At 42.1% G+C, this 12,733-nt stretch overlaps 1 protein-coding gene across 9 annotated transcripts in view; it reads left to right on the top strand.

Annotated features, from left to right (window-relative positions):
- Window positions 1–12,733, top strand: part of AUTS2 (activator of transcription and developmental regulator AUTS2) — a 733,730-nt gene that overhangs the window by 332,637 nt on the left and 388,360 nt on the right. For all 9 annotated transcript variants that reach the window (XM_062631898.1, XM_062631917.1, XM_062631889.1 and 6 more), the window contains 2 exons: window positions 1,510–1,611; window positions 9,713–9,748. In XM_062631898.1, coding sequence (XP_062487882.1) covers window positions 1,510–1,611; window positions 9,713–9,748 — 138 coding nt within the window. The remainder of the gene's footprint in view (window positions 1–1,509; window positions 1,612–9,712; window positions 9,749–12,733) is intronic.

Genomic DNA, 12,733 nt, shown 5'->3' with positions numbered 1-12,733 from the left:
AGGAATAAAAGGAAGCAGCACACACATACCAGGCTTGCAGATGTGGTTTACTCTTATAGCAGTAGGGAGGAACTGATGATAACCATTAGGGTGAGAATGCTTCGTGCACCCCATTAGTGAACCTGGGGGAGAGCACCAGTGTGTAGGGGTGGGAATGTGTACCTGGGAAGTAGAGCACAAGTGCATGTTTTGTTTGTGTGCACCTATCAAAGAGAGTGTGTGTGAATTTTTGTGTGTGTGTGTATGTGCAGCATGTTCTGGGAGAACTAAAAAAGAGGTAGGAGAAAAGAGGAAAGAAGTTGGTGGAGGATGTTCATGGAGAAGAAATTGTTTGTCTCTGGTCATGAAATGGAGATGAGTGGGATTATCTATTCCTGTACAGTCTGAATAGAAACTACTATGAGTGTATTAGTAATTAGAACAAGTTAGGAGGAGTTTGTTGTTATTTGTTATATCGATATTGGTAAGTGTAGTAGGTGTCTCATGAAATACTTCCCTAGGTACCTCACTGTTTTCCCTGTATTTACATCTTCTGCCAGTATTTATGCATGTGATTTTAAATCTGAATTACTTAAACTGACTTTTGCCGGTATTAGCTTCAAGAATAGCCAGTATTTGCAGGAAGTTAGCTTAAACAGAACATCAACAAGGCTGAAACAACGTTTTAATACATTCAAGCAGGATTTGTATATATATTAAACCAAGTATATACATTTTTTCAGCATTGATGTAGATGTAGTTAATATTTTCCTTTGCTGTATGTATGTATACGTGCTTGTGGACATGCGTGCAATGTGTGGATATGGTAAATTCTCATTATGATGCTGTTGTAACATGTTGACTAGCACAGTCCGTGGTGTAAGGGAAAGCCAGTGTGTGATCAATTGTATTGAAAATTCAGTTTGTAACTTTATGGTATTTATTTCTTACAATGCCAGCAAAGTTGATTAAGGCTGGTTTGAAAGGCAATGCCAGTCTCATGCCTATTAATTAGATCATGTTGGCTTATGAATACTGAGGTTGGTCACGAAGTTTTAATAGTGCCGAGTGATTTAGAGGCTAGTGCAGCAAAAAGCCTCCCTGAGTGATGGCTGCTCCTTCCCCTGGCAGAGTTTCATTGATCTGAGATCTTTGGAACTCATGGTGTAATGAGGGAGGGATTGATTCTGTGTGTGATGTGATGATAACTGTAAAATCTGCATCTACGGCATAAATAGCTCGAGAAGTCTAGAAGTTCCCAAAGTGAAGATCTTAAACTGTGATTTCCTTTGGATGTGAATGTTCCCTCCCTCTGGCTGCAGGGTCTCTGCGCCTGAGCTTGCTTTGCTGTCTGCATTCATGGTCTCACCAAGATGCTGCCTTGACACCAGGGGTGTGCCATGCCAGTGCCAAAGCCACATAAACGCTGCTTTGTGCAGATGTGGGGTTGGGCTGCAGAAGAGCGGTGGATAAGGGCACTTAACCTGAACCAAACTAAACTCTTGCTGGTTTTGTTCTTCTTTGCTGCAGCTCAAGCCAGGTCAGAACAGTTGCCGAGACAGTGACAGTGAAAGCGCCAGCGGGGAATCGAAAGGTTTCCATCGAAGCAGCTCTCGGGAAAGACTCAGCGATGTAAGTAAAACTCATACAGCCAAATACTGTGCAACCCCTGGTCTAGTGTTCTAAGGGGGTTAAGTTGTAACGGGATTTAATTGCTGGGGTGGGTTGTTGCTAAAATCCCCTTCCCTTTGGGGGGCTGGGAGAGGAAGAGGTAAGTTAGGTCTTCTGCCCCAGTGGGGTAAACTTCTTAGAGTCTGGTACAGTGTCTGTTTGTGTGAAAACACTCATTCGTTTTGCAACAGTTGAAGGCCATTTAATGAAGTTAAAATGTTCTGCATAGTTTAGAAGTGAGATGGCCTGTCTTTACCCCAAGTGGGGAAGGAAAAGAATGTATTTCTTTGGGCTAAATAATGTCCTTATGAAAAGTATTACAGTGTCTGGAGACTCACCTAATTTGTATGTAATGAATTGATATAACATGGCCAACAATAGCATAAGCTCTGCCTTTATTGCTCTGCCTAAACTGCTGTGGAAAGTTCTAAGATGGCAGCTCTGTGGAGAATGTTTTTCTCTCTTGAAGAATGCTGGCCATTGACTGAATGACACGCCAGAGTTATTCTGACATATGAATGACTACAGAAATCTTTCTGTTGCTGCAATTAGATTATAATTTATTATGTGTACCATCACAATCCTTGAGTGTTTTATTCATGGCTCTGGGTCCTCTGTGCTACATGCTATGCAACACAGAATATAAAGACAGCCCTGTCCCCAAAGAATATCTAAATTGGGGATTTTGTAGATCAGATCCTTTGCTGGGAAAAGCATGGATAGCTACATCACTCAGACCAATTTGTATCAGCCAGCAATCTGGCCCTACATTTAACTAACCCACATTTTGGAAATGGGGATTTTATCGATAGCATGTCTATGTAGATTTGGATGATGGATACCAGATGGTGTCCTCTGTAGGCCAATCCAATAAAACTGAATTGAGCAGACATTACAAGAAATACCTTTGTAAGGGATACATTTTGTTGTGCAAATTCAGGGCCTGAGGCGTGCAGCTAGCAGGTTTTGCTGAGTTGTGCATATCACTGGCACAAGCCGCCTGATTTTGGTTTTAATTTCCTGTGAAGGTGTGAATCTGTAGCACTCTCTTTCCTCATTCCTTTGTCACAGTAGTTTAGAGGTCCAGCTCCCTGCTAGAGCCAACCTTTATGGGTACAGCCATGTAGATACTTAAGAACCTGCCCTTTATAGCTGTCGGGTATGATTGGAAGAGGAGAATGAAACCAGAGGAGATGGTCAGTACCTGCTCTGTGCCGGTAGCAGTGGGTGGCAGCTGACCATCAGCATGCCACTGTTGCCATGCTAGCTTGCTCTGAGCCCTGTGGCAGCTGAGAAGCCATTGCAGTGAACAATTACACAGCACCTTCCAGCAAAACATTTCACAGCTTCTTACAAACATGGTTTTAATTTAGCCTTGTCACTCCCTTGCCATGTACTCAGCACACAGCTCCTAGGCTTATTTGAGCTTCCCAGCAGCTCGTAGCATTGCACTGCAACGAGAGCAGAGTCCTGGTTCCCCTTCCACTGATCAAATACAGTTTTTCCTCTGATGTTTTTACAATACTTTCCCTTTGTCTTGGCACTGTGGCAAATGAAAAGGAAGTGGAAAGCAAATACAACTTCCCTTGTGCACCCGAGAGAGGAGGCAAGGATTCACAGGTTGCTCAACAGGAATGTTATGTAAATATATGTGACAATATACATTTCAAAGTGTTATACATTATTCACCTTTTACTTAATAAGTAAAGTTCGTCTATGCTTTGATAATTCATAGCAGTGCAAGCATGTCTTTCTGGTCTGGAGTTGCCAGTTCAGTTGAGATTCGAAACCCATGCACGCCAGAGCTCTCATCTTGCCTGAGTGTGTTGTGGCTTCTCCCAGACTCTTTGTTAGGAAAAGTAAACACCGTTCTGCAGTTCCCCCTGCCAAAGGCAAACACCCCGTGATGTTAAATGGCAGGGCCTTAAGTGAAGGTGATCCTTCCACTGCCAGCTATGGGTGAACCTGCCTTGAACTGCCCTCTTAGGCACAAAGATGCATCAAGGGCTTTATAAGGTTATTTTACAGGAGTAGTCTAATGATACCTACCAGACACTGTCCAGATACAACTACAGACCAAAGAGTAAGTTTTCTCTGAAGATCCTTTTCTGGTTTAGCATCTATTTTATCAGGAAAAAAAAATGTGCCAGAAGTTGTGTACTTAACAGAGGATAGAACAAAACTGTAAAATATTGCAGGCAGGTTAACCCTGAGGTCAGTAAAAAATTTTGGACATGAAATATAATGGGTCCTCACTAATGCAGCCGGACATCATTGTAAGTTGAAGCATGGCTACTGCATGGGAATCTGTATAATGAATGAAGTGCATGTACTCTAGGTGGATGATCAATTTTCACATCCCTAGTTGTAAGCAAGCTGTTGAAACAGAAATGTTAGCTCCCCGAGCTTTAATGCAGAGCCTAAGTGATAGCTTAGTGACAGATGCAGAATGGGGGAGATAGTATAATGAATATCCAGTTGCAAACTGACATGTCAGTGGCTTCATTCCCTCTCCTGTCAGTTATCTTTCAACTGTGCATATTGTAAATGTACCTACAGTCTTTGGGCAGCGGAGATTGATGCAAAGCGTGTTTACAAGGGGTGACTCCTTTCCAGGCTAATGAGATCCAAGCAGGTAATTTGCAGCTTGTTGCAAGAGAGGTGGTCAAAAATGAAAAGAAGATAATTCAATGAAAAGACCATGTTAAACAGGAGTCTTTCCTCATAATGAGGCTTGAAATAGCATCAGAGGGTAGGGAGAAGAATGTTCTTGTCAGATGCAATGCAGTGAGACTGATTTCCGTCAACTCCTTTCTTTGTCTTCATCTCGCACATGTGGACACACAGGCACACACCCCTCTGTGGGAGAATATAATTAGCAGAGATCTTGACCTCTGCTAGATGAGGGATAATGATTGCTGGAGTGCTCCATTGCAAGCGTTTGACAGTGCCCTAACATATCTCCCCCTTTGAATTTCATAAACCCATCTCTCTGCTTTCTCCCTGATACAGTATTTTTTTGGAATGACAACTTGTTTTTTCCTTTATGGGCAGAGGTAGCTCCAGGGGCCTAAAAGAGAAATTGGAAAGCTGCTCCTCCTGTATATATAGGGTGCTGTAGTCAGTTTAATCTCATCAAAATCTTGCCAGTAGTAGAATTCATTTTGTTGAGATTTTGCTTGGAGACAAGATGGCAGAGTTTGCTCTTCTCTTCAGCTTGGAGCTCACTCAACTGTTTTCCTTATCTTTCTGTATGTATTTAGTTTTAATTGACTCTTCCCACTTTTGGAATACAGGGGTACTTTTTAGCCATGTTTTACTAAGCAGCCAGGAGATGGCTTGGAAAGAACATGAGAATTACAGCTAACCTGGATGGTAAACACAGAGAGCGTTAAGCCACCCCTTTGCTATTCAAAGACAAATCAACCCCCCTGATTTCTTTGGTGCATGTTCCTGAATTCCTTATCTACCACAGAACTGAAGCTTACACTCAGTGAAGTCATTGCCAGTGCCGTTAAAAATCTGATGGCTGTGAAGTGTGAACCTTGCTCCGTGGTCTGGTAGTGACGGTGCAAGCCTGCATTGACTGGAGAAGGCTGAGGTGCTTAGGTCACCCCTAGCCCTTCCTGCTCCTGCTGGTGTGGGTTCTGGTGAGGCTTTCAGCAAGGGATGAACAGAAGAATCCTCTCATGTGTGGTCATGGCCTGAGCAGCAGCACTGGTCTTCCACAAGCGTAGCCTGCCTGGCCTCTGTTTCTGCTGCACAAGGAACCTCAAGCTGGCACCTTTCTGTCTGGAATATTGTTCCAGTTCTTAAACAGGGAGTGGAGCAGGAGTCTTTCCCCTCTGTCAAAGGTCTCACCTTGGGCTCACATCAAAGCTGACATGCTCTTTCATGAGTGCTTCCCTTTTCCCAGTGCTTTGTAGCTCTGGCACTTAATAGGTTCCAGTGAGGTTGCAGTGAGGGGTACGTCCTGCAGTGCCCTGCCCACCAGATCTGCTGCTGTCTGAATCGGGAAGAAAGGTGTTTACACCCCCAGTAATGTAATCCTATGGGCAGCTCACAGTTTTGGCCTCAAACATGGACTATTTCAATTCTCTGTCTCCCATTCCTCCCACTCTGCACTGAGCCCAAGGAAAGACAAATTGAGAAACACTCTTTGGGTTATGTGCTCTGAAATCCTCAGTACTTTTCCTTCTCCAGAATATCCCCAGTAATCTTGGCTGTATCTAAAGTGGAATAACACCAGCACAGCTCTGTGTGTGTTTTTGCCTGTGTGTGTGTGCCAGAAGCTGATCAGCTGCAGCGACTGCTGCTTTGTGTGTGTGTATGCGAGGGTGTGTATGTGTGTGTTTGTGTGTCTAAGGTTGGGTGCTTAAATGCTTTGTTACATTATGTTAATTCCTCGGCAGTGCAATCAAATTCATGTCGTAATTAAAGCTGTCAGTTGGAAGGCAAGCCAATCGCCACGAAAACACAGCATAACAAATGAAGTGAAATGATTCTGCGTGTAGCTATACAATGCTTCGCCAGGCATGAAATTAAATAAGTAATTTGATGTTGACATCAGAAATTGAAATGATACCCACTGTTCCTTCATTCAGTCAGACCTGCATAAACAATAGCCAGAACAAATATGTACAACACAGGCTTTCTCCCCACCCAGATCCCCAAGTAATGCACAATATATATGCAAAATGGGTAGAACTGTGCCTTCCAAGACCTCAAGGATGTAATTTTCTTTGGTACACAATAAACTAATGCTTGCACGAGGGTTACTATGGTTTTGATCTTGGGCCAAAAGTTGTTCTTCTTAAGAAAGGAAAGAAAAAGAAAAAAATACTCTTTTTCATTACAGAAGGAAAATAACAGAACCAAAACCTTGTTAATTCTAAACAAGTGACTTGTGTTTTGCTGATGGGCACCTGATGCAGGCTTCTGCTGGTGGTTGTGTGAATATCAAATAGTGTATCTAATGTCGAATTGTGCAGAGGGTTTCGGAAAGTGAAACCATTACCTCTATTATAGGCACACTTTATATAAGAGATGTAGGACCACGACTCAGCATGGGCTTGTAAAGATGCTGCATACACAGTATCACTGTCAGCAGTTGGTACCAGGCTGGGCACGGGGTGGTAGGATCCTTTCGCTATTGGGAGTTATCACAAAAGGTGAGAAGCTGTCTTCTTGCATAGCCCTCGCTTCAGCCTCTCTGCTCTGTCCACACACAGTTCACGGCACAGCTGACTTAGTCATCCATGCATGTGCAATGCAGTCTTTTGTACTCCAATTCAAAAGAGTTTGCAAACCGTACGGTCCATATGCAGCATGCAGTGTGTGCAGGGCTCTATTTCCATCCAGCAAACTCAGATTCCCTGGAAATGCACAGTTGTTTCTTTTCAGTGGAAGTCATTTGACTGCTGTGTTTCGACTGTCCTCCCATAGCCATTGCAGCATCGCTTTTGAAGGAATGGAAATATTCAGTGGGAAATAATTTGTTTGCTTATTCTTTTTTTCTTCCTTTTTATGGTTGTGTTTTGATACTTGATCCTTCCAAAACTTGGAATAAAAAGCAGACAAAAATGACACACAGATGCAGAATGCAAACTTTGGAGCTTTCAGCTTGGAAAGTAAGTTTGAGAAATTGGGAGTGAAAGAGTGGGACTCGATTGGCATCCATCCATCGCTCAAACAAAAGCAGTTCTAATGATTGCACGTTGTAATTCTGTGGGTAGATGTGTAGCTTCAATGAAAAGAATTTAAATGGCATGAGGCAGAAAGCAGAGTGAGCAAAGCGAAAGAGGCAGGAGATCTGATGTGCTTGACCAGGAAAGTAAATGCATTAGATACTGCACTGAAGGGTGCTGAAATGTGCTGTCCAGCAGGTATTGCAGATCCGCAGTCTGCAGGCACAGTGCCTCACAAGCTGTATGTGCCCATGAAGGGGACCTTCTAGCTGGAAGCAGTATCCCGGCTGTATGATGAAGGGGGCTATGGCAGTTGCCACGTTATTCCCAGCTGTGTGGTCACAGGGATGAGGGGGAAGTGGAGCAGTTTGCCTGAGTGTTCCCAGATCTGCACTGCCCATTGCTCTGCGCCACCCAGTGATTGCTGCAGGGGCACTTTCAGGGGCATTGTCACTGGGACCAGTTGGGTCTTGCTGTGGGTGATTGTGGCAGAGGAAGTTTGAGGCCCCAGAGCAGCAAGAGTGGGGCTAGAAAGACTGGGGAATTCATTTATTTCTGTGGAGCTTGCCTTGCGTGCTGGTGAACGAACCTGTAGGCTGCAGCTCTTGAGGCCTTCAGTAGCCGTAAGATACTAAGAAAGTGCTAACATACTAAGAGAGAGTGCTATAGGAGCAGGAGCCACAAACCTTTCAAAGCTGTGGAGCAGTTCAGGTTGTCACAACAGCACTTGTTGATTGGATGGTATTTGGTACCCTCATGACAACCAAGGTGATTTCCTCTAAATAAACCTCTAACTTCTAATGTCTTAAACCAGAAGGCTTTCCCCTATGTGTACATAACCTCTCAAACCTCTCTTTTCAGTAGTGCTTTGGTGAACACACAGTAATAGTCTGATTATTTACGATGAATTTTGGTGTTAATTTGAAATTTCTTTGCACAATCTGTTTCTGCCCGAAAACAGATTTCATCTTTCAGTAAAAAGATCCCATAAGCCCCTCTTTGGGGCTTATTTTTTATCATGCAAGTGCTGCACTCCACAATCAGAAATCAGAGAATTTGCTCTTAGGGTTCCCTGGAATAGTGTCTTGGAACAGGGATGACAGTGGTGCAAATTCTGCATGTTTCCAAGGTTTTGGTGCACAGAGGCCCCTGTGCAGTTCCTGGTAATCACTGGGCTGTGTCATTATTGGAAGTGAGCTTGTGCTGTGGAACAGGAATTGAGCTATAGGAGTTAAAGACTGGGCATCTGGACTGCCCACTGCTTGGTAGAGAACTGATTTGCTTCCTTGTCTGTTGAGCAGCCTGGCTTGAGTGCTTCGGGTGTGACGGGGCTGTAGTGTTGGAAACTGTTGACCCTTTAATGTAGGAGGCAGTGACCTGGATCAGGACTGGGGTGGTTAGGTCTCTCACCATGGCTCTGAGAGAACCTGCTGTGTAATCCCTATTGCTTAGATGAAAAATGAAACAACCCCCTTTATCTCCTTAATTCCTGTGAATACAGAGGTTGTGATTGTGTCCCACTTAACCTGATTGTCATGATGCATTTTTTTAAGCATTTAAACCTTTCAAGTATTTTTCATGGTGGTAATATTAGTTTTAATTATTTTTATGGGTTTGAGTTTTGAAATCTATTTCTCACTGTAGATATTGCTTGTTTGTCTTATTCTTTTCTTTTAAAACCCTTTGGTTTGTCAAAGACTGTGGCCATCCAAACGGGAAGGTGTAGTGACTGCCTTCTCCAGGCAGTGGTGCCGTGAGTGGAGCAGCTTCCCTGTGCCCACACGTTCTTTACATTTCAGACTACTAATTATGTTTACAAAATGTCTCATTTTAGGAAAGCACTATGTGTGTACTAACTTGGGCCTTTCGGGAATAAATTGGCAAACAGGTCAGACACTGCAAAAGTCATCCAAACCCACTGGGCTTTTTGTTTTGAAGTCAGTCTATGTTTTTTTTCCTTTCCCCCCTCCCGCCTGCCCCTTTGTGGCCACAAAGCTGAGTAGCTGGAGTCCAGGGCATTGAATGTCAGCATGTCAGGGAGGCTGGTTGATGAGTGTCTGTTTAGTCTCAGTGCAGGGCGAAATGCCATCATTAATTCATTACCCAGCTGCCTGTCAAATAAATTGGCAATTACGTCCACCGCAGAAGCTTGGAATTCAGTAAATAGCACGTTACCATCTCCGACTCGTTGAGAGATGTAAAGGGAAAAATTAAGCAACACCATGTTTGTTTCAGTAGCAGATGACAAGGGGCAGCACATTGGTGCTGTGATGTAGTGATGAAAAGCTTGGAAAGGGCTGGTAATGAGCTGTGTGGATTGGAACGTGTTAAAAACCATCACTGACTTTCCACTTTGTCTTTGTGTTTTATTGCAGAGCTCAGCTCCTTCCAGCTTGGGAACAGGCTACTTTGTAAGTGTATCTCAGCTTTAACACATTGCCTCTGAACAGCATAACATTACTCCTGAAACCAAAGTGCCTTATTATATGGAAACAGGAATAAATAACCAATCTCAGTCTACTTGATAGGTTAACTTCTCTTTTTCTATTTCTTCCTCCACAAATGCATTGTAAGTAATATTTCAGACATGGTGGTCAGTGTTTTCCTGAACTAATCAGGTGTCAATTACTAAATATATTCCAACGGTATTTAATTTGCACAATTATATCAAGTAAAATGAACCGCGGTCCTGCCAGCTCTCTGATCTGCGATGGTAGGGTCTTAATTTCATCATGTACTGGTTCTCACTGATGCACAGACTTCAAAGAGTTTCTTTTGGCATTCTTGTCTCACCTCCTGTGTACCACAGACCGGAGAACGTGACACAGTGATTTCCATGTGTTGGTTACAAGCCCCATGTCTCACAGATCATTTGGGAAAACACAGCTTGTTTGTATTGTATTTATGCTAGATTTGCATTTAATGTCGTGAGAAGAGGATCAGGCCCCAGCTGGTTTGATAATTGATCAGTCTGCTTTTGTTATTTATTTGCATGCCCCTTCATTGATTTAAGAGTCTATATTGCTACCTTTCTATCTGTTTATTCCCACATTCATCAATATGCATTTTACTTGCACAGATAAATTTGGGAGTGAAAACTGTTTTCCAGTCAATCCAATGCACTGTTTATTTTCTTTCCAGATTTGTATTTAAATTGCTCATACTCTGTTTCACTGGTAACCTGTGTCATATTCTCCAAGCGCTTCTTTTCTGCCTTTATAATATCTGTAGGAGAAATAGAGCATTATGTATATCCAAAAACAGGTGGGTAAAACACAGACTTTTTCTATAGCATTTCTCTGTGTGGTTAATAGCATAATCAAAGTCTGCTTCTATCTTTTCATCAAACTCTGGGGAAAAGAAAACTATACAGGATTTGATTACATGATGGGAAAACTTTGTTGCTCTCTTGTCAAATTCCCAGAGAGTAATTTTCTTCATTAGTACATGGTGAAATTTAGTCTTTTTTTTTTCACAGAGGTCTGTGATCCTGTAAGGAAGTTATGGGATTAAACTGGGTACGTGTGACCTTACCTATAAAGTGTAAAATGCAAGCACCAAAATTGCTTAATACCTGGAGAAATGTCATGTCCTGCTGTATTTACATTGGGCTTCTGACAGACTGACTGTTTCTGCTGGTGCCAGGGGTGAGGTCTGAAAAGGGCATTATTAGTTGACAACGCTTTTGTGGTACTTCTAATTGTACCAAAGCCCAGATCTATATAAGGTAAGTTGTGAAACAGGAAAAAAATGATTTTCTTTTTCCAACACTTCCCCTGTTTTGTGTCATGTGTTTTTAAGAGGGAGGGGACGAAGGGAATAATAATACCAAATGACTCAACGTTTATTTTGCGTTAAGACTAAAGCTTGAATGTCTTTCCATGGTTCAGAACAAATTGCTTTCCTTTCTCTGGGCACTTAAAATTCAGATCATATGAACATATACAGACATGCTCTGGAATGGGACAAATATAATCTGGGATGGGAGGCTTAAATGTATTTAAATAAACCTTGTTCTTCTTATAGTGAGAGCTGAATATGCATGGTTTAAGAACAATGTTCAGCTTCATCTTTAGGAAGTAGAGGTAGCAGAAGAAAAGCCATCTGCTGTTCCCTTGCACCATACTGTCTGTGGGTTGGTCCAGTAAAGTGAAAATCTGGAAGGTGTCAACATCCCCTATGCTCCAGTAAAAAGCTTGAAAGTTTCCAGTTCTCCCGAGTTAGGGGTTTAGTAACAAGAAGAAGCTTGACATCCTCTAGTGCCAATGTATTGGCACTTTGCATCACACTCATTTGGATCTGTGTAGGTGGGCCAGAAATCCCTTATTAGTTTCCATTAATATGGTATATTTAACTGTGCTGTTCCTTATCTCTAGTCACAGTAATAAGATTTCTTTAACATTCTTTCTTTACTAATAGCCGAATAGATAGAAAACGTCCTTCAGTTTCTGTCTTAAAGTCATTTTTACACTTACACAGACTTGGATGAAACGTGGAGGGTTGGTTTTTTCCTTCCTTTTCACTTTGGAAAATTGTTTTTAGGATTATCTTGCTTATTGTTTGGAAAAAGTCTGTCCTCTTATTAACTTACATGGGGCAAATAAAACCCAGATGTGTTTTGTGGTACCAGACAATGAGAAAAATGCTCCAGAATGCTCCAATTAGCATGTGTTTCTGATCAATGTAATCATTGTAGTATCAAAGTGCAAAAGAATATGCACGTAAATTGACTTCTTTTTCCCCAAAGCTTTTAACTGGAAAAGATGGTTAGTTTTTGTGCTTAGTGTAACACAGAACATCAGGACAAGGTTTATTGGTCTCAAATATAACAAAAATAGTTTTCAGTTTGATAGGTAATAATAAAGCTTTTGCCTGTGGAAGTTATTGATCACTTTATTTTGTACTTTGGACTGTGAAATACTACCTACTGTAGCACATGAAAGGAACACAGGCGACCAGGTAAGTTAAAATGGATAAACAATAGAGTCACTATCCAAGCACATACGCTACAGAAAGCAGAACCACAGATGGAAGCAAATTCAGAATTGAATGAACACTCAGGGATAGATTAAGTAGCTTGTGTTTGCTGTTTAAATCCAAGTACTGATGGAACCTTTGTGTGTTTAGACCATATTACCTAGCACGTATGTAATGTTGGACCTGGAATCTCCTTTAAGAACCACGCTTATGCCAAGCACTCAGGTTTGATGAGTGGTGGGTCATGTGTGTGCAGTGTTTGTGGATGCTACAACAAAGCAAAAAGTAGTTTTGGATCCTTTTATTCTATAGGGAGCCTATAGAAACCTGACACCTCCCAGTAATACAAATTCAATTTTGTAGTGTCTTTGCAGTAGTTCCCTCCTAGTAATTCATTATGTGCTTCCAATAGTAGTGGT

The sequence above is a fragment of the Pezoporus occidentalis genome, unplaced genomic scaffold, assembly GCF_034315485.1.
Source record: "Pezoporus occidentalis ecotype Australia unplaced genomic scaffold, CSIRO_AGI_Poc_V1 ctg110, whole genome shotgun sequence".
Classification (NCBI taxonomy): domain Eukaryota; kingdom Metazoa; phylum Chordata; class Aves; order Psittaciformes; family Psittacidae; genus Pezoporus; species Pezoporus occidentalis.
Note: the sequence above shows the minus strand (reverse complement) of the source record. Positions and strands in the feature narration are given on the sequence as shown.